The sequence below is a fragment of the Notamacropus eugenii genome, chromosome 1 (genome assembly GCF_028372415.1).
Source record: "Notamacropus eugenii isolate mMacEug1 chromosome 1, mMacEug1.pri_v2, whole genome shotgun sequence".
NCBI lineage: Eukaryota > Metazoa > Chordata > Mammalia > Diprotodontia > Macropodidae > Notamacropus > Notamacropus eugenii.
Window position 1 is genome coordinate 209,256,361 of NC_092872.1, and position 21,493 is coordinate 209,277,853.

The 21,493-nt window shown below is 39.5% G+C and overlaps 1 protein-coding gene across 2 annotated transcripts in view; it reads right to left on the minus strand.

The window, feature by feature from the left end:
• IDE (insulin degrading enzyme) overlaps window positions 1-12,187 on the minus strand; it is a 104,710-nt gene extending 92,523 nt beyond the window's left edge. The window contains exon 1 of one of the 2 annotated variants that reach the window (XM_072625255.1): window positions 11,989-12,187. In XM_072625255.1, coding sequence (XP_072481356.1) covers window positions 11,989-12,086 — 98 coding nt within the window. In that variant the 5' untranslated portion in view covers window positions 12,087-12,187. Of the gene's footprint in view, window positions 1-11,485; window positions 11,570-11,988 lie in introns of those variants that run through there. The other variant, XM_072625246.1, reaches the window with a different exon arrangement.
• Between the last annotated feature and the right edge of the window lie 9,306 nt (window positions 12,188-21,493).

Below are 21,493 nucleotides of genomic sequence, written 5' to 3' on the forward strand. Positions count from 1 at the left end.
GTCTACAGGTTTCCACCAGAGTGCCAAAGGGGTTCATGGACAGAGAAAAAGGTTAAGAATCTCTGCAATACAGAAAAAAATTTCTGTGCTGTATGGTATGTTGAACTTCTAGATTTCTTCCAACTCTCATGTTCTCAGGTACTAGAAAGCCAGAAATAGAAAGAAACTCCAAAGCTTATAAATTTGGGACTTTCCCAAGAATAAGAATGTGGAGGAATGGGACTTAGGGAGATACAGATTCTCCCTAACCTGATCTTGCACATCACAAACCATTAAGTGAGGCTTCTGTTTCACAGCACTGCCTAGAATGTTCCCTGTCTCTCGAGGGAAAGGGGGAAGGAGAAGAGCTAACTCATTTTCACTTAATACTTCATTTATGAGGACCTAGGATCAAAGGTTTTAGAGCTGGAAAGGGCTTGAGAATCCATCTAGTCCAACTCCCTTTATTTTAAAAATGAATAAACTGAGGTCTGAAGAAATTATGTAACTTGCTCAGCTTACCAGACTTTTCTCATCTCTCTCAATTTTGCAGACAATCCAAGAAATACAGCTTTGTTCTCAGATCTATTCATCAGTATTTTAAGAGACAGAGAAGAAGCGATGTTACAGGTCAAAAAAAAAATCTATATTCATTTATATTCCCAATACATTATAATCAGTACTATATAGATTTATAACCTCTGCCCAATCTTACTCCTCCACCTTTTGACCTAAGATCTAATTCTCAGTTCTGGATACAGGCAGACCTCTTTCCTCATGTCAGTGTCTGTGTCTTGTCTTTCTTCTCTGACCTGATCATAGATGGGTTATGATGACACTGATCAGACTGGCTCTTTAATAATTTCCTGCCTAACACATCTACTTGTTCTCAGACCCAGTTTACCCTAATTTACCTTTCTTATTCTACTTCCTGTTGATTCTTAGAGTAACTGCTGGATCTGGAAGGGTGACATTAATCTCCCTGTTTATTTAAGGTTTACAATTCCACCCACTAGCACCTTCTTGTTACACAATAACATCTGCAATTTCAGAGCAATTTCTCTAAGTACTGGGTTATGGTTTTTGCAATTACCTTTGACATACAGGTGTGGTCATAAAAGATGAGACTGATTTCCTCTAATTTTATAATCATACCATACCATCTATTTGAAACACAATTCTAAGAACAAAGAGAGCTTTTTTTTTAACTACAAAGTTTTACAAAGGGACACTAATATGAAAGAGACTAACATGACAAATAATTTTTCAAATTAGTTGTGTTTTGTAGAAAAAACTGGGCACTATGGTACAAATCCCAAGCCAGGGATTTTGGGAAGGCTCCTGTCTTCTGGACCTCCAGCTCAAAAACATACTCAGATAGAATGCTGCCTAAGTCCAACCCTCCATATATCCCCCACCCCTTTGGATTCTGGGCCATGCCCTATATTGGTCACTGATCACTGCAGATCAAAACAGAAACAAAGTCGAAGAATAGTCAGAAAAGAAACTAGGAGGCAGAGACTGGGAAACTTTATAAACATGTAAAGACCTTTTCCATCCCAGAACAGAAACGAGAAGGGAAAAAAAAGTACATGAGAGGAGGTATTAATGAGTAAACCAGAATTCTGTTGTTGGTGAATTAAATTTCAAGGATTAGATAGTTAAATTGCCTTATCACAGAATCACTAGATCATGGATTTCAAGCCAGAAGTGCCCTTAGTGGTCATCTAATAATTACAGTTAGTATTTTTATAGTACTTTAAGGCTTACTAAGTGCTTTACATGTTTTCTCATTTGATCTTCACAACAGCCCGGTGAAACATGCTATTATTATCCTCATTTTACAGACAAGGAAACTAAATCTGAGGTTAATTCAAATCCTTCACTTTAGAAATGAAGAAAATGACAACTGAGAAGTTAAATGGCTTGTCCAGGTTCACCAAAGCAGGAAGAAGTCCTAAATAACATCCAGTACAACCCCTCATTTCATAGATGATGAAGCTAAGTCAATAAAACAGCAAGTAATTTTTGCACTAAAAAAGGAAAAACTAACATGAGCTTTCTATGCTCTTTTTCCCATTTAATGATTTCTAAGACAATATCTAAGATAAATGAATTCTAAAGCAGGCTCTCTTACCTGTCTTTTCCTTCACAAATATTGGGAAACAGTATTTTAGGAATCCTAGTGCCAGTCTTGTTCAACCTATTCATTTTACAGATGATTAGTTGTAAATGAAGTATCTTAATTTAATAGAAACTTCCCTCCAGATGTGGAATATCTGATTTAAAATAAGTGACATTTATATAGCACTTTAAGGTTTGCAAAGCACTTAACATTTATTATTAATGTTTAACAACTCAAGTGACCTCAGAATTTCTCTCTCACACATCTCTCATTCTGTCTCTGTTTTCTCTCTCTCTCTCTCTCTCTCTCTCTCTCTCTCACACACACACACACACACACACACACACACACACACACACACAGACACACACACAAGCCCCCTGCTTCATTTCTAGGGGTGGGTTGTTCCTCCTTAGGCAATCTAGTGTATTCCATCTTCTAGGGCTCACTATACAAATATCAAACTTCTTTATTCTATCATACCTCAGGATTCTTGAGCCCAAGAGATGCTCCAACCTGGGCCTCCCCTATGGTAGTTGGGATTATTACAGGCATGTGCCACTACTACTAGAATATTTTACTTCTTTAACAAGTGAAATATACATTGCTCTTAAAAAAAGGTAATCATATAAATAACTAAAGTTGGGATGGGAGGGAAGTTAACTGCAGAGACAAGTAATCTTCAGGTTACAGGGATGGTTCTGAGGTTCTCTCATGCACAATTGACCCTGGCTTCACATGTCACCCTCTCTGATTTTCAACTTGTAACTACTTTTGAGAAAAACTGATTCTTTTTTAGTTTCATATAAATATTTTCTTACAAAATGAATTATGCCAAGATTATATGGCTAAATACTAAAAAGGAAATTCTAGTTCTATAAAAGTTGGTATAAGTACCTAGGTAATTGTTATAAATACTGAATACTTATCATAAGAACTGTCAAAAAGGAATGCTTAGTATATATCACTCAAATCTATAAAAATAATCAAAATAATTGGTCCTTCCAAAAAGTCATATTGGCAAGTTCATCCTATAACAAATGCTAAAAGGATCTCTAGTCTCAGAGCCACATATAATACCATATTTAAATAAAGGAAAATTATGCACAGAAACTAGGGTCCAACTAACATTTTTTGGACATATGAACATATGTCCAAACCACGGTTATCACTGAGCTGGAAGACACCTCAGAGATTATTTACTCTAAGCACCTCAACAGAAGAAACAGGGAAACAAAGGTAAAAATGACTTGCCAAAAGCCACAAAAAGATGAAACAGAGTGACAAGACTCACAGTCAGGTTATTCTGACTCCAAAACTAGCACTTTAAAAATCTGATTCTAAGCTTTCAACTCAAAAATCCAAAACTGCACAAGAAAACTAACTAACCAAAGCACTGAGATGCAAAGGGATTTGTCCATGGATTACACAAACTATCTAAAGGCCAAATCAAAATTATAAGTCAGATCTCTTAAATTCTAATTCAATATTCTTTTCCCTACACTATGCTATCTCCTTCCTTAAATCCAATTTGGAAAGAGCTGGTAGCAACATTTTACGTCCAATGATTGGAGAATAACTGAACAAATAGAAGTATGTGAATATAATATAATGTTATCACATCATAAAGAGTAACAGAATTCAGAGAAACATGTGAAAACTTGTATGAAGTAATAATACAAAATGAAGACTGCAGAGCCAAAACAGTGTAAATAAACTCAATATTGAAAGACAACACAACTATGGTCAAATACAAGTCAATGCTCAAATTTAACAGAAAAAATGGATGCATTCTTTCAACAACTAATGAATTATTTGGGGGTGGGGTAGACTGAAGTAGTACCTTAAATGAAGGAGGCTGTTTGGACCTGGCTGTTGTGTCAAAACAAGAAGTATCGATGATTTTTTAAATTAAGTTTGTCAGTTTTTTCTAGGTAACTGATTTCACATAATTTGAGATTTTACAAACCTTAAATAACTTGAAGTGCCCAAACTTCAACATCTGTATTTCACCATACTATTCTGGAACCCAAGAAAATCAGAAAGTATGAGGGTGACTAACCTACTAATTTTACCTAGAATTCCTAGCTAACAACTAGTTATTAGGGCTCAAAAATCCTGAATTTGCTCAAGGTCATAAATTACTGAGTTATCTTTCCTGAGTCAAAACAGTGGCTACTGGATTCCTCTTCTGAGAAGCACATTGGTTTCAGCAATTTAAGTTATGATGGGATGGTCACACCCTTTAATTCTGACACTCAAGGACAATACTGACCAGACAAAAGACTGACAGATCTTGGAGGAAAGAGAACTGCAACAGGAAAATGTGGATATTGGGCCTTGAGTTTTATGGCATAATCTTACTATTATTAAAAAAAAAACAGGCAAAGAGGCACTAAAAACTTGCTTTCTACCACATCCTTCTAATCATATGTATATATGTGTGTGTGTGTGTGTGTGTGTGTGTGTGTGTGTGTGTGTGTGTGTATTCTAATGATTACACTTCACTTCTTTCCAAAGCTAGGCAACACAACCAAGGTCCTGCTCACATGTATTAGTCATTTGGTACAATACCAAAAAAAAAACCAGCTGTGATGACAGTGTTTACTAGGTATCGATATTATAAATTTTAAGAAATATTCTTTAAGGGACTTTCTATTATAGACAAGAGTATTTAAGCGACTCTCCCAAAATGAGATTATTGATACTGTTCACAACAATAATAATAATAATTACTAGCATTTACATAGTACCTACTATGCGGTAGGCACTTTACCAATATTATTTCACTTGATCCTCAAATATCTGTGAGATAGATGCTATCATCCCTGTTTTATGGTGGAGAAAGCGAAAGCAAAGAGTAGTTAAGCTTGCTACCCAGGGACACACAGTTAGTTAAGTGTCTGAGGTTGGATTTGAACTCAGGTCTTCCTGACTACAGACCCAGTGCTCTATACACTGTCCCATCTAGCTGTCTCTTTTTTCAAAAAATTTATTTAACTTTTAACATTCATTTTCACGAAATTTTGGGTTCCAAATTTTCTCCCCATTTGTCCCCTCCCCCCACCCCAAATCACCGAGCATTCTAATTGCCCCTATCACCAATCTGCCCTCTCTTCTATCATCCCTCCCTTCCCTTGCCCCATATTCTCTTTTGTCCTATAGGGCCAGATAGCTTTCTATACCCCTTTACCTGTATTTCTTATTTCCTAGTAGCGAGAACAGTACTCGACAGTTGATCCTAAAACTTTGAGTTCCAACTTCTCTTCATCCCTCCCTCCCCACCCATTCCTTTTGGAAGGCAAGCAATTCAATATAGGCCATATCTGTGTAGTTTTGCAAATGACTTCCATAATAGTCATGTTGTGTAAGACTAACTATATTTCCCTCCATTCTATCCTGCCCCCCATTGCTTCTATTCTCTCTTTTGATCCTGTCCCTCTCCAAGTATCTGCCTCTTTTAAAGAAAAAAATACATACACATTCAAGGTAGAACAATACCAATTGTAAAAAGCAATATTGCAGACTTGGGAATTGGGGAGATGAAGGATTGTGTAGTTTATATCTTTGGATATAATCATTTCAAATGATTTATGATTTCATCAATGTAGGTACTCTCTCCACTTTGCAAACCAAAACCCATCCTTTCATCCTTGCCAATTCTGGCCCATGTTCTCTAATAAATATCCCAATACCTATGCTCTGGAGGCCTTTCCCTATGTCACAAGATCATAGGTTTAAAGCTAGAAGGAACCTCTTCATTTTGCAGATTAGGAAGCTCAGAGAGGTTAACTTACCCAAGGTCACATAGGTCGTAAAGTGGCAACAAATAGGATCTGAACTCTGATCTGTGATTCTAAATCTAGCTTCTTTCCACCATACCATACTATCTCCTTTTAACGTTTCATGTATACCAGTGTAGTCCCCTGGGTTGCCCATCTGTAAAACTGATCATTTCGGGAGTGGGATGGATGGGAATGGGAAAGGGAGAAACCAAACCTAGGATTTCATTCACATAAAGAACTTCAGATGGTGTGTATTACGTTTTGGTTTGTTATATGATTTCTCCCATTTATTTTAGTTCGTCTACACAGCATAACTATAGTGAAAATGTGTTTAATGGGAATGTATGTGTAGATCCTATATAGAACTGCATGCCGTCTTGGGGAGGGAGGAAGTGGGGGGGTAAGTAGGAGGGGAAAAAAATCTAAGTTTTAAGGTAGTGATTGTAGAACATTAAAAATAAAAAAAATTAAAATTAAAAGAAAAAACTTCAGATGAAGGAACTCCCTATTACCAAAACAGGTGGGCACCAACTCTATAACTTAGTTGTAGAGTCTTAGAGTTGTCTGGGGGACTGAGAACTTAACTGACCAGCTCAGGTAAAAAAGTCAGCGTATGCCAATGTCAGGTCTTCCCAGACAAGGGCTTGCCTGTATAGCTGATAACCCAGTTGGAGGTGCTACAGAAAAAAAGAAAAAAGTATGTCACTCCTGCCTGCATGGAGACAAATAACACACAACAGGCTATGATTAAGTTCCAAATAATTCTGTTAGTCATCTAGCATTTGTCTATCATGTGCCAGGCACTGTGCTAAGCAAACAAACAAACATTATTAAGAATTAATAAGTTCAGTTGTTCATCAGAACCTGACCTACCAATATGCCTGAGCAGGGCATTTGACCTCTCTAATTCTTGTTCTCTTTACCTGTCAAAGGGGAAAAATCCTTTTAACTATCAACCTCACAGAACTGCTGGGAGGAACTACCTAAATCTTAACTTGCTCTAAAATGTGATTTACAAATTGGTAAAAGGTAAAAGAAATTGGGAAAAGAAATTGGGAAAAGGGAATTTGGGCTAGGGCACACAATATGAACAAGTAACCTTCATAAACTTTCTATCCTGAAATCCTGATTTTTCTCCTACTCAAAGGAATCTAAACCTGGAAGAATTAAGCATGAAACTGCTATTTTAAGATGTACCCAGATTCCTAACTTTGAAACCTGGTGGCATTTTCACTGATTGTCCCACAAGCATAGAATGCTCGCCCTTTTCATCTCTGCTTGCTGGTTTCCTTCAAGCCCCAGCTAAAAATCTAACCTTCTACAAGAAGCCTTTCTGGATTCCCCCTTAATTCTAGTGCCTTCCCTCTGCTGATTATCTCCAATTTACCCTGCATATATCTTAGTTGTACATAGTTGTTTGCATGTTACCTGCTGCCTCACTAAACTGTGAGCTTCTTGAGAGCAGGGACTGTCTTTTGCCTATACATATATATAATAAGAGACATATAGATATATACATATATATCTGTGTGTATATATATATGTACATACACCCATACACAAACATGTAGTTCATATATATATATATATATGTGTGTGTGTGTATATATATATATGTATATATATATGTATATATATATATATATATATATGATATCTATATATCACATATAGTTCAGTGCCTGGCACACAGAAGACATTCAATAAATGTTGAGTGACTGAGACTGGTGGGTCCATCTTAGAAGTCCCAGGTATTTTACAAACCTTAGTTCATGTGTCATCAGAAAGTATTTGTCAAATGACCTCTAACATTTTTCACTGCTAGATATGGACTATACTTACAATCATAATTTGTTACAATCTATTCCAATACTCTTCCCCCCCACCCCAAAGATGCAACATAAAGCTCATACTCCTCAGTGTCCAACAGATTAATAAAATAGGATTGCTATCACCTTGAATAAAACACTGACGGAAAGCTCTACATAAAGTTTGTTATAAAATCCCCAATCAGCTATCAACAAAAACCATCTGGAAGGTTAGGCTCTTTAGGCATCCTATTCTAGGTATCTGGGATTGAACCCTGGGATATAAAGAACTCTAAATTATGAACTTCACTTCTTCCATTAATACTATGTAGAGCAGTGTTCTCAAACTCAAATGGAAACATCCCTGAGGTCATTTATTGGCCCAGAAAGTCACAAATTCATGTCACCTATGTTGTATCATATTTTTATTTATTTTGTTAAACATTTCCTATTGACATTTTAGTCTGGTTCCTCTTAGCATTAGGGAGTTTGGGAGGCCCCTTGTGGACCCACAGCTCCAAGTATGTCACATCTAACGAAGAGTAAAAGTCAACTATTTGTTCCTTCCAAACACAAGTCATTCACAGCATCCCATTCTTTCAATCCATGAAGATGTACATCGAAAAATTATAAATTTAGAGCTGGAAGAGACCTTAGAAGTTATGGTATACTTCAACACTCTTATTTTACTGATGAAGAAATTGAGGCCCAGGAACATTCAGTGACTTGCCCTGGGACATAGTTACTACGTATCTGGGATGGAATTTAGACCTATACCTTCCTAACTCAAAGTCTGAACCCTGTCCACTCTATTAGAAAGAGAAAAGATACAATAAACTTCAAATTTTGTAACACTTGCACATATTTGTTGTAGATCAGTCATTTTTCAGTCATGTCTGACTCTTCATGACCCCATTTGGGGTCTTCTTGGCAGGGACACCAGGGTGGTTTGCCATTTCCTTCTCCAGGTCATTTTACAGATGAGGAAACTCAAGCAAACAAGGTTAGGTGACTTACCCAGGGTCACACAGATAATATGTGTCTGAGAACAGATCTGAACTCAGGAGGAGGAGTCTTTCAGACTTCAGGCCTGGCACTTTTTTCACTGCTCCACATAGCTGCCCTTAAGGATTAAGATCTTTGAAATGCACTGATGTGATCAATCTCTTAACATGGTAGACAAAAGGTAAGTTACCAAAATGTCAGTCAGCAAAAGTAAAAAAAAAAAACCTGGAGAACACACACACACACACACACACAAACACACACACTTTCATCTTGCTCTTTAATCCTTGCATAACTGCCAAAGAACTTCCAAGTGCACAATATCTCATTCACAAAAAAGGTGAAACCTGAAAATTTTAACATAAAGAATCTTAATACCAGATGTTTTATAGCTGCAATTTTCATGCAAGAAAACAGACAAAGAATGCTAGATTGACTTTTTGGAGTAATCTGAACATTTAAATTTATAAGTACAATGTAATTTTACCATGAACAAAGAATATAACATGTTACCAAAAGGGAGGTGACTAAAGAACAACATGTGCCTTGTAAAAAATCCATCTAGATTTTCTATCTGCTGACTGATAATGCCCTAACTAGTGTTCAAGCAGCCATGGAGAAAAAAATAAAAATGTACTCCCTTCTTTCAAAACTTAAGAAAAAAAACAATATAAGAATCTGTTGCAGCATCTGCAGATACAATGAGCATAAAAAATTCACCTCAGAGTTGTAAAATCAAATTCTAAAGATTTTTCCTGTCATTAATATTTATTATGAGTGCATATTATGTGTAAGGTGCTGTGTGTACTGCACAGATTGAAATAAAATATAAGATATAGTCTCCTCAATTAATCTCTGGTTTAATTTAATTTTTTAATTACTTTAAAGAATAAAAGATGTCACATGGCAATTTGATACTACTTGCCAAGTGACTTGTACAAATACCAAAGTACTAGAGGATGATACGGGTTGGAAATATCAAGACAGATGGACAAAGAAAATAACAGGAAAATCTTCATGCAGGTACCCTCCAGCTTGCTCCCATACACTTCAATGACTCTTCACAATGTCACCAGATGAATTTTCCAAAAATACCATTCTTATAATATCATTTTCATGTCCCACAACCTTCATAAGTGCCTATAAGATAAAGAACAAACTGTTCTGCTAAGCATTCAAGCTCTTCTGGATTTTCTTCATTCAGCTACTTCTACACAAGAGCAAGGGCTTTTAAAGACCTTCACAATATGCATTACATTCCCACTATATACCTGATCCTGACACACAACAAACTCTCCATATCTCCAGTTTCCTCTCCTATGCACTGGCTCTTTTCTCACTTCTACCTCTTAGAATCTCCAAAACTCTGCTCAAGTGATATCTTCTATACCGGTGGTATGATACTCAAATAGAAAAGGGGGCCACTAAACTATATGTAAGGATCCCTGCAGACTGCATAATGACTTACTTTGGAAGTGTGCTATTATCTATATTTTACTGTATTTTTATTTATTTTGTTAAATATTTCCTAATTACATTTTAAGGAGGCTTGGCAGGGTGGTGGGCTACAGGCCTAGTATTTTACACCTCTGTTCCATATAAAGCCTTTTCTCACCCTCTCAACTACACATGTCCTCCCCCCTCTAAACTCACCTTGTATTTTACTTTATACATATTTTTTATATGTACATTTTATCTTCCCAGATAAAAGGAAATGAGAGCAAAGGCTATTCAAGGTCTTTGTATCCACAGAGACTAGGACAGTTATCTAGAACATGATACAGACTTAATATATGCTTGTTGTTTGAAAAACTTCACTCCAGTAACACTGGTCTAGTCTCCCAATGACATTCCATACCTGTAAAAACCCTTCCCCATATATCCGAAGCCTACTTTTCTTTCATTTAAGGGGCAAACTCAAATTCCCTTTCTTTCTTAATGCCTCCTGACCATATCTGAAATCCTCTAGTGCTTAACTGGCTTATTACTCACTGGCATCAATAGCGCCCTAACCATTTTGTTATCTTTCATGTGCCATCCCAACTTCTCCCTACTACCAAGCAAAATAAAGCTCGTGCTGGTCGGTAATCTCTCACAGGGCTGAAGTACAATGCTTTGCACCCAGGGTCATGTGACACAAAGGCTCTTGAAGCTGTTAAGAGTCCAGTTGACAATCCACATTTTACAAATGAGGATTCTAAGCCCGGAGAGGTGGAATGATATGCCCGCGTAACAAGCCCCGGAGGCGAGACTCTCTGACCCCAGAAGCGGCGCTCCTTTCCACGCCGTACACTATTCACTGCCTCCCCATAGGAGGGGTTCGATAACTGACTGATGAAATCCTACACAAATGCACAAGCCTACCCTATGTTTTCCAACAGCTGTTGGTGAAAGAAACTTAACCCTTTAAGGTGTCTATAAAGAACTACCAAATAAAGTTTTTGATATAACGTGACGGACAACCACCTGAGCTTCCTTCCCAACAACAGAGTGCACCGTTCCTCCCGAAGGTTCCAACTCCCCCCACCCCGCCCGCCTCCGCAAGATGGAAGGGCTTGGGGATGCCCTTTAAAGTCTCTTCCAGATCAAAAAGCCTAGGAGACTACGGCGCAAACGGGGAGTTGGGAGTCAGGGGCAGCCCCGCGACGCGGCGGCCCGGGGGAGGGAGGGCGCAGCGCCCGAGCGCCTGGCAGTCCTCTCCGGCCCCGGCCCAGCTGCAGCAGCTGCAGCTCCTGCTACTCCTCCGGCTGCTCCTCCTCCTCCGGCAGCTCCTCCCTCCCTACCTGCTTCTCTTTTGCTCAGGTTCTCTTCCCCTGGGAAAAGTCAGATTCCGCCAGTGGAGGCTTTGCTTCCAGCGGTCGGACCCGGTCCCACCGGAGGGGCATAACTTGGCCCGACCCCCGCCACCCCGGTCGCCGCACTTTGCTGCCCGCGGCGGCGCGGCGCTTCTCGGCCTCCCCGCACCGGCCTTGTGACATAGTCCCCGCGGCGACCCTAGGTCACACAAGCGGCGGATCCGTGCCCTCCGCTCTGCCCGGCCAGGCAGGGCCCTCGCCAGGCTCGCCCTGTCCGGTGCCCTCCCTCCAGGCCCAGGCTCCTGGGCTTCTCCCCGGCCCGGGCTCCCAAGGAGGACTGCGGCCAGCCGGCTGTCTCGGGAACCTGGGGGCCAGGCGCCGGGAGCCACGGGGTGGGGGCTGCGGAATCGCCCCGGTAGCTGCAGCCTCGGACCCCAGCCGCACTCCCCCGGGGGCCCTGGTGCTGCGGCCCGATAGGGCCGCCCGCTTACCCCGAAAGATGCTCCCCGCAGAGGCGAGCGGTGAGGACGGGGAGGAAGGTCGTGCCGAGCGCGGGGTGCAGCAGCCGCCACGCTAGCCCGTACCGCATACCCCAGCGCCACCGCCAGGAGCACTGGAAACGCTTCCTCCAGGCGCCCGGAGCTGGCCCAGCCCACTGAGCATGCTCAGTCGGACAACTCGCGCCACCCTCCTGGGCCGGGCGCGAGCGCCACGGAGGAGGCGGCAGTGGCAGAGGGGGCGGAGGGAGAGCTCAGCCGGGCCCCGAGGGGCGGGGCGCGTGCGAGTCAGCTGGGTCGGGACTCAGCAAAAGGCGCAGAGCAGGATGCGCTCTGGCTCGGGGGTTGCTGAGAAACAGGTGGAACCCAGGGGAGGGAGGGCTGGGGCGAATGGGTTATTTGAGGGGAGCACCGTATGGACAATCTAAAACAGGGTCTGTGTACTTGCAGAGACGCCCCCATTGGCTGTGGTGGACCAACCGAGGTGAAGGTGTTGGAGCCGGGAGCGTCCACATCCGCGCTGAAAACCAATCACCAGCCTCGGTCCTGCATGCGAACTGCCCCTAATCGCCCGGGTAACGGCCCGCGGGCGCCCTCTAGGGTAGAAGGGGCCGGGAGGACTGACTCTAAGAGTCCTCAGCAAGTACTGGTTTCCCACAGCCAATCATTTAAGTAACTGATTTGGGTTTAAGGCCTGGCCCTTAGGAAGTGGGACATCTAGCCCATAATCCCCAAAATGTCTAGTGAGGTTTCAGCGATGACAATTTTGGGGCAGAGCACCTGTGGGTAAAGGTAGCATAGCCTATGTGGACTGAGGCAGAGCAGCATTGCCTAGCTGGAGCTGGCCAGTTGGGTCCCTAGTGGGGCAGCTCCTTCTACTCACAGATTGTTGTTTGTCCTTCCTTCTGGACCCAAAACCCTCTGGCTCTCGTTGAATGGCCAATAATAGGTCCCAGCCCAAGCCTCCTTTGGCCCTTATTTGAGCCCTGAAGGTTCAGAATGAGTGTAAATTAGCAATTGTCTGAAGGGTCTTCACCTCCCAGAATGATTTATTTTTGCCTAGGTCAAATAGGCCATTTTTTTGCCTCATTTCTTACCTATCCTTAATCACTGAATGAGAGTTGCCTCAGTCAAACAGATATTAAAAGGACCAAAGTCTCCCACTGCATCAGGGCCATCTCCAGTCATCCTGATCTATATCTGGCCAATGGACCCCGATGGCTCCAGAAGAGAGAGTGAGGCTGGTGACTCTGCACAGCCCTGCCTCACTTAAATCCAGTTCACTTGCAGAAGGAAGGACAAACAACAATATTAAATGCCTATTGTGTGTAGGTATGAGTATGCCAGTGCAAGGAGAAAGGGGGAGACTGAAAGTTTAAGACAGTTACAGTCTTCATGAAATTTACAATTCATTAAGAGGATAAAGGGGCAGCTAGCTGTTGCAGTGGAGAGAGTGCCAGACCAGGAGCCAGGCCCATTCTCCAGCTGAAATCTGTCCTTAGGCACTTACTACCTGTGTGACCTTGGACAAGTCACTTAACCCTGTTTGCCTCAGTTTCCTCATCTGTAAAATGAGCTGGAGAAGGAAATGGCAAACCACTTCAGTATCTTGGCCAAGAAAACCTCAAAAGGGGTCACCAAGAGTTGGAAACTACTGAACAACAGTGAGATAAAATACAAATTCAGCTGTCAAACACAATATAACATAAATGCATCATAGAATTAAATTCCCAAATCCTACAATATTATATATATATATGTACTATAGAATTAACCCCCCCCCAAAAAAAGTGAAATCAAAGGAAAAAGGTCCATATGGATCAAGAAAGGCTTCATGAAGGAGGTAGCATTTCAGTTAGCTCTACAAGATGGTAAGAATTCAACAGTTCAAGAGAGGGAGGGAGGACATGTCAGAAATGGAACAAGAGGAGTAAAAAGGCAAAAAAAAGTCAGTTTTTACTGAAGCTCACTGGAAACCAGCCATTATAGCCATTATGTTCTTCACTATAGATCTGATTTCATTGTAAGGTAGAGCCATGCTGGATTCTATCCAAGGGAATTTCATTACTGAAGTGCCAAAAGGACTTTATTATAAAGCAGTTTCACTTATAAGGCAGTCTCAAGGCATGGACCCTGAGGCTAGAGTTATGGTGAGGCTCCAGGGCTAGAACCTACACCCTAGCAAATGTAAAGTCACTTTCAGCTTAGTACCCCCACATTATATGGAATAAGCATTTTAGAGCAAGACTCCATTAGGATACTTTACTGAAACCTTTCTGAATATTTTAAGTAAGGAAGTGATTTAATATAAATATATTGGGATGTATTAGCAGAAAATAGCTGCAAACTGATATTCTACATGATTTCAATTAACTAATCATCCAGATGAGAAAGTGATGATAGTAATTTATTGGCTCACTTTCAAGTAAGTGCCTGCTTTGAATATCAATAGAAAAATCTTCATAGCCTTGTTGGTTTGCTCACTTCTTGTGTTGTCTTCCAATAGTAACTTAAAAGAAGGGAAGTTGTGACATTACTTCTACCTCCTTCCTCACATCTCTTCATCATTCACCAGGATTTTTTAACTCAGATTTCTTTCTGCTCAGCAGTTCTGATCAAGATGACAGTGATAGAGAGATAGACAGATAGACAGATAGACAGACAGACAGATATTCAAGTGTAAGTACCAAATACTTTGATGGATCTGTGATTTAATTCATGAGTTTACTCCCTCCTTTCACATCAATTGCAACTACTCACTGCCTCTATGATTCTTTTCTATAGCTCTGCATAAATCCTCTTGACAGGATCCACCTAATTCCCTCATTCTTTCAAATCTCAGAGTAACTAATATCACTTGAACTGTATCTCTCTCTCACTCATAACATGACCAAACTACAAAATTGCAAATTAAAAGAATACTAAAATGAAGGTGTATGCTGTGTAATCGTAAGGACTTATTTTAGCTCTGGAAAAGACATGAAAAAAATGCATCTCCTCTTACTTGGAAAGGTGGGAGATTATGGGTGTAGAATGTTGCACAGGAAGTGTTTGCAATATTATTTGGTTTTACTTAACTGTTTTTCTTTGTTATAAGGGAAGGCTTGCTGATTTGAAAGAGGTATGGTTTATGTATAGGAAAATTACTGTCATCATAAAAAAGAAAAATGGCATCAATAAAACTAATCTTAAAGATAATTGTTGAGTTTGGTTGTTTTGAAAAAAATTCTTTCAATCTTAATGAATGAATTTTCACTTTTATTCAATTCATATGATCAAGCATTTCTTAAATGACTACGTGAAAATTTTACTATAACTGGTGATATCATTAGCCCTATTAATAAAACTGAACTACACAGTAAATGAATTGATGGATGAGAAAACTAATCCAACAACCTCACAAACAAATACAATGCAGGAAGGGGCTGTCAGAAGGCAGCTACCTTCATGTATTATAAGTAGAACTGTGAATTGTTCTACCATTCTGAAAAGCAATTTGTAACTATATTCCAAATGTGATTAAATTTTGAATATTGACCCAGATATACCACTACTGTTTATAACCAAAAAAAAAAGTCAGAGGAGAAAGGAACCATATGCACAAAAAATTTTGTGGTAACCCTTTTTGTGGCAGCAAACAACTGGAAACAAAATAGGTACCCATCAATTTTAGGATGACTGAATAAATGATAAACAAATGTAATGGAACATTATTGAGTTATAAGAAATGATGAATATGATGGATTCAGAAAACTTGAGAAGACATACTTGAAATGTTGTAAAGTGAGCAGAATCTGAAGAACAATTTATATAATGACCAGAATAATGCAAAGGAAAACAACTTTGAAAGACTTCAGACCTCTGATCAAAACAGTGACCAAATTGGCCTTGATAATGAGACATGCTTCTCACCTCTTGGAAGAGGTAGACTAGAGTTGCAAAATGAGACATTTTCAGACAGGACCCGTGTGTGGATTTGTTTTGCTTGACTACACTTATTTGTTTCAAGGAAGGGCTTCTTTTTTGTGGGGGAAGGGGAGTTGGTAGTATGATGGTGAAGAAAAAAAGAAAAGAAAGTAATTTTGAAATACACAAAAGAAAACAAGGGGACACAGACAAGCAAGGCAACTTTGTTTCTACTTAATATATTCTTTTTAAAAACAATATAACAAATTCATAATTTCACATACTATTCTTTGGTCTTCCTGGATATTGATGAGGTAAAGTGAAGGTCACAGCAGGTGTTTAAGTTGAAGAACTAAGAGATCAAGGTTTTTGATGGATCAGCTCTTCAATTTCCCATGTATAAGGGCAGGGGTTGATTGAAGAGAAAGACTATGACCCAGGTATTGAACTCATTGAAACAGAAAGAATAACCTAGAGACTCAGAGATAACTGCAGCCTGGATCTGGATCGGGTGATATTGGCAGATAAAGTAAACTTCAAATGAGGAAAATATCTAGAAGGGGCAGAATAAGGAATATTTTTTATGAGGAATAAGCTTACTCATCCTTCTGACTCAAGGTGGGAGTCATTTAAAAAAAAGTGCTTCCAGTACTGGAAAAAGTCACCAAAAATGGTGGTTTGAGGTGGGGATAGACGGAAGAGAAAGGAAGAGCTAGGTTTTCCCTAAGATGGGAGTGTGAGAGAAAGAGGTGTGAAAAAAGGAGAGAAGCCTGGTAACAAAGAGAAAAATAGTTTCAAAGGACACAACAGAAGGATAGGGATCTGTATCTCAAAGTTAACATTCTTTTAAATATATATATACATATATATATATATATATATATATATATATATATATATATAAAGCTTGTCTCTGCTTAGTTTATATGCCCATACTGGTGCTATATCTGTTGACACAAGGTGACAGATCCTAACATGACACCAGCAGTCAAGGACAAAGTTATTTGGAAGAACTTGCTCCTCTGTCTTTAACTAAGGAAGTGAACAGGTGAAGAAGGAAGCCTCAAGAGACTGAAAATATTATATAATCGTTGATATGGTGAGCTTGCAAGCTCTTAAAGTCTGGTGAAAAATACAGTCCACAATGAAGTAATCGTGTAATTGCAATGAAAGAAGATAGACTTATGAAAGTAATATCAGCACCAAGAGTTGAGATAGGATCGCAAGCTAGAACTGTAGATAAAACTGAATAAAGCAAATGTTGAAAATGCAACTTTAAAAACAGTCAACTAACCTGTTCAAGAAACAAGAAATGAAAGCTATTGTCTTGCATATTCTTCACTAAAGTTCCACTCTCAATGCTATGCAAGCTCTATCAAGTCCAACCCAACTAGAAAGGCTTCAGAGACAGATCGAGTATATGTCCAGTGATGGATGATGTATCCATTGTCCAAGGACCAGCCTTGCTGATTTGGAGAGATTTATCCTCAGAATGTTGGCCACTGCATGATAAATTGCTTTTGGTCATAGTACTCAGGAAGACCTTTTAGATATTGAGAGATTAGGATCTATAACTCCAATCCAATTCAGTGAGTATTAGTTAAGTACTTACTACATACAGGTCAGGTACTGTGCTAGAGGGAGGGGATACAGAGACAAAAAAATATGCCTTGACATTCAGGAATTTGGAGTCTACAATGGAAAAACAACATCTATGTAGAGAAGTCAACACAAAATGCATACAAAATAATGGGGGGCATGTGAGGGAAGCACTAAATTGGAAGGGGAGGAGAATTAGGAAATGCCTTTTGTGGAAAGTAATCCTTCTGTTGAGCCTTGAAGGAAGCTAGGACTTTCTCTAGAAGTTTGGATTTGAAAGGGAGGACAGATATGGGACAACAGCTTGACGATTAAAGGAAATGTTTTTTAAACTTTTTTTTTAAATTTTCTTTTCAAGTAAAGATCCTCCTATCCTCCCCCTACCATTGAGAAATTAAGAAAACACAAAATCATTACAAACATGTATAGTAAAGTAAAACAAATTCCAAGTCAAAAACCCCAAAACAAAACAATCATCAATCTGCCGAGTCCATCACTTCTCTATCAGGAGGTAGGTAGCACATTTCATCATGAGTATTCTGGAAATGTAGTTGGTCAGTTAGTTGAGCTGAGTTCCTAAATCTTTCAGAAATTTTTTGTCTTTACAGTATCATTGTTATTATATAAATTATCCTCTTGGTTCTGCTCACTTTATTCTGTATTGGTACAAGTTTTTCCAGGCTTCTCTGAAACTATCCTCTTCATCATTAGTTATAGAAAAATACTATTCTGTCACTTTCATATAAAATAACTTGTTCAATCATTCTGCAATTTATGGGCACCCACTTATTTTCTAATTCTTTAACCAAACAAAAAGAGTTGCTATAAATATTTTTTGTATGCATGAGTTCTTTTTCTCTTTCTTTTATCTCTTTAGAGATCTTATAGAGATAGTGCTTTGTCCATGTCTACACATAGTTTAAGAAGCTTTTTGAAAATAGCTCCAAATTGCTTGCCAGAATGGCTGGACCACTTGACCAATGAGTGAGCCAATGTACCTGTTTTTCTATAGCCCTTGCATCATCTGTCATTTTTCCTTTTTGGTCAGCTTTGCCAGTATTATGTGTGAAAGGTAGAATCTCACAATTGTTTTAATTTGTATTTCTCTAAATAGTAGTGTTTTCTTTTTTCATATGTTACTGATAACCTGGTTTTCTTCAAAAAACCACCTATTCATATGTTTTGATCATTTATAAATTGGGGAATAGCTCTTATTCTGACATATTTAAATTGGCTAACTATGCATCTTAAAAATGAGACCTTTATCAGAGAAACTTGTGACAAAGATTTTCCCATTTACCTGTTTCCAAAGGGAAGGTTTTTTTTAAAAAATGAGGGAGATCTAGTTGGTCATTCAGTAAGTCAATAAACATTTATTAAGTACTTAGTATGTGCTAGGAACTATGCTAAGCACAAGGGATATAAAAAGAGTCAAAAGACAATTTCTGTTCTCGAGGACCTCCCATATAAGGCATGCTTGCAAATATTAGGGAGGAGCCAGTGGCTTAGGGAGAGATTGAAATTTAGGGAGGTAGAAAGAAGATACTTTAAAGAGACAATAGAGAATAGGATCAAGAGCAAAAGCATAGGATTACCCTATACTTGGATGCCCGGAAAGAGTTCTAAGTCTTCAGAGGGTATTGTGTCCTGGTAGAAGGGGTAGGAAATGATCACGATGATGAAAATATAGATCCTTAAAGTACCAAATTTGTTTTTGTTTTTTACAAATGCCCAGATCTTACATAATACTTTATATTCTCATATTCTATTCTGAATTATAGTTACATTTTTTTGATTTGAGAATGTGATTTCATCAGTGTAGGGAGCTCCTAGTAAGGGAAAATTACCTCCTGCTAATGCAGATTGGCAACAGTTCTGAGATTTGGAGTCTTAGAGAGTTGCCTGTGGTATTAAGAGGTTAAGTTGATTTGCCTTGGATCCCTCAGATATATGGGTCACAGGGAGGAATTGAATGTTTTTCTGAATTCAGTCTTTCTAAATGCAACCCTCTCTCCAGTTATTGGGTATTATTACATATTTCAGGGCAAGAACTATAATGTCAATTATTATTTTCTATTTCTCTGCCAGCATATAGCAGGTGAACTCATTTACATAGTTCTGTGCTTTCATCACAGTTCCTCTAAGGGCAGTAATAGAAACATTATTTCTATTTTATAGATAATGAGTCAAGTAGAGGCAGGTCAAAAAGCATTACTTTGTGCTGGGCACTGTGCTAAATGCTGGAGATAGGAGGGAAAGAAGAAGCATTTATTAAATGCTTACTATGTGTCAGGCATTATGCTAAGCGTTTTACAATTATATCATTTGATTCTCTTAACAGTTTTGCAAGGTAGGTGCTACTATTATCCCCATTTTACAATGGAGGAAACTGAGGTAGGCAGAAATTAAGAGACTAGCCCACAGTCAACAGCTAGTTAAGTGTCTGAGACCAGGTCTGAACTAAAATCTTCCTGTTTCTAGGTTCAGTGGTCTATCCACTGCAACAGAAAGACAGGTAAAAATAGTTCCTGTCCTCAAAGACTTCACACATTCTAACGGGAGAAACAATACGCAAACAACTACATAAATACAAGCTACATACAGGACAGTGTGAAAGTATTCTCATAGGAAAGGCACTAAAATGAAGTGGAATCAAGTAAGGCTTCTTGTAGAGGAAAAGATTTTAGTAGGACCTGAAGGAATCTAAAAGGTGGAGATGAGGAGGGAGAGAATTCTAGTCATGGGGAATAGTCAGTGAAAATGCCTTGAATTTGGAGATTGTGTGTGTTTGTCCTTCATTGCTGAAGAAGACCATGCCGTCAGAGAAATGATGACATGACTTGCATTTGACTTTGTTTTGAGTGAAGGAGGGCTATGCAGGTCACCAGCCTCACATCTCCTCCAGAGCCATCCAAATCCAGTGATCAGATAGTCATCAGGATGACTAGAGGTGACCCAGGATGAGGCAATTGGGGTTAAGTGACTTGCCCAAGGTCACACAACTAGTGAGTGTCAAGTGTCTGTTGTGAGATTTGAACTCAGGTCCTCCTGACTCTTGCACTGGTGCTCTATCCACTGCAACATCTAGCAGCCCCTTGGTGATTGAGTGTCTTGTTCAAAGAATGGCAAGAAGGCTAGTCACTGGATCAAAGAATAGATGGAAGGAAACAAGTCATAAAGAAAATCTAGAAAGATATGGAAGGGACCAGGTTCTAAAGGGCTTTACATGCCAAACAAAGAATTTCATATTTGATTCTGGAGGTAATAGAGAGTCATTGAAGTTTATTGAATAGGAGGATGACACAATCAGACCTGTGCTTAAGGAAGATCAATTTGGCAGTGGAACAGAGGGTGGAATTGGAAAAGGAAATGGCAAACCACTCCAGTATCTTTGCCAAGATAACTCCATGGGCAGTACTGTTTATGAGGAGATGGTGAAGAGTTGGACACGAATGATTGAACAACATCAGAGAATGAACCAGAGTGGGGTGAAACTTGAGTCAGGCAGACCAACTAGCAGGCTATTGTAATAGTCCAGGGGAGAAGTGATAAAGGCATGCACTAGAGTGACTGGAGAATAACAGGAGAGAAAAAAGGCCTAGATGAGAAATTCTACAAGTGGGATCAATAGGACCTGGCAAATCATTGGATATGGGGAAGAAAGAGAAGTGAGAGTAAGAAGTCCAGAATGACACCTAGGTTGAAAGTCTGGGGGATTGGGCAGATGAGGGTGCCCTCCACCGTAATAAGGAAGTTAGGAAAAAGGGAGCATTTGGGGGGAAATGAGCTCCATTTTGGACATGCTGTGTTTAAGATGTCTCTTGAACATCTAGTTTGAGATGTTGAAAAGAAAGTTGGAGATTTGAGACTAAAGGCCAGAGGAGAGATTAGGGCTGGATAAGCAGAGCTGAGAGGCATCCCCAGGGAGACGTAAAGGAAACCATGGGAGCTAAGGACATCGCCAAGTGAAATAAATCAAGGGAGAAGAGGACCC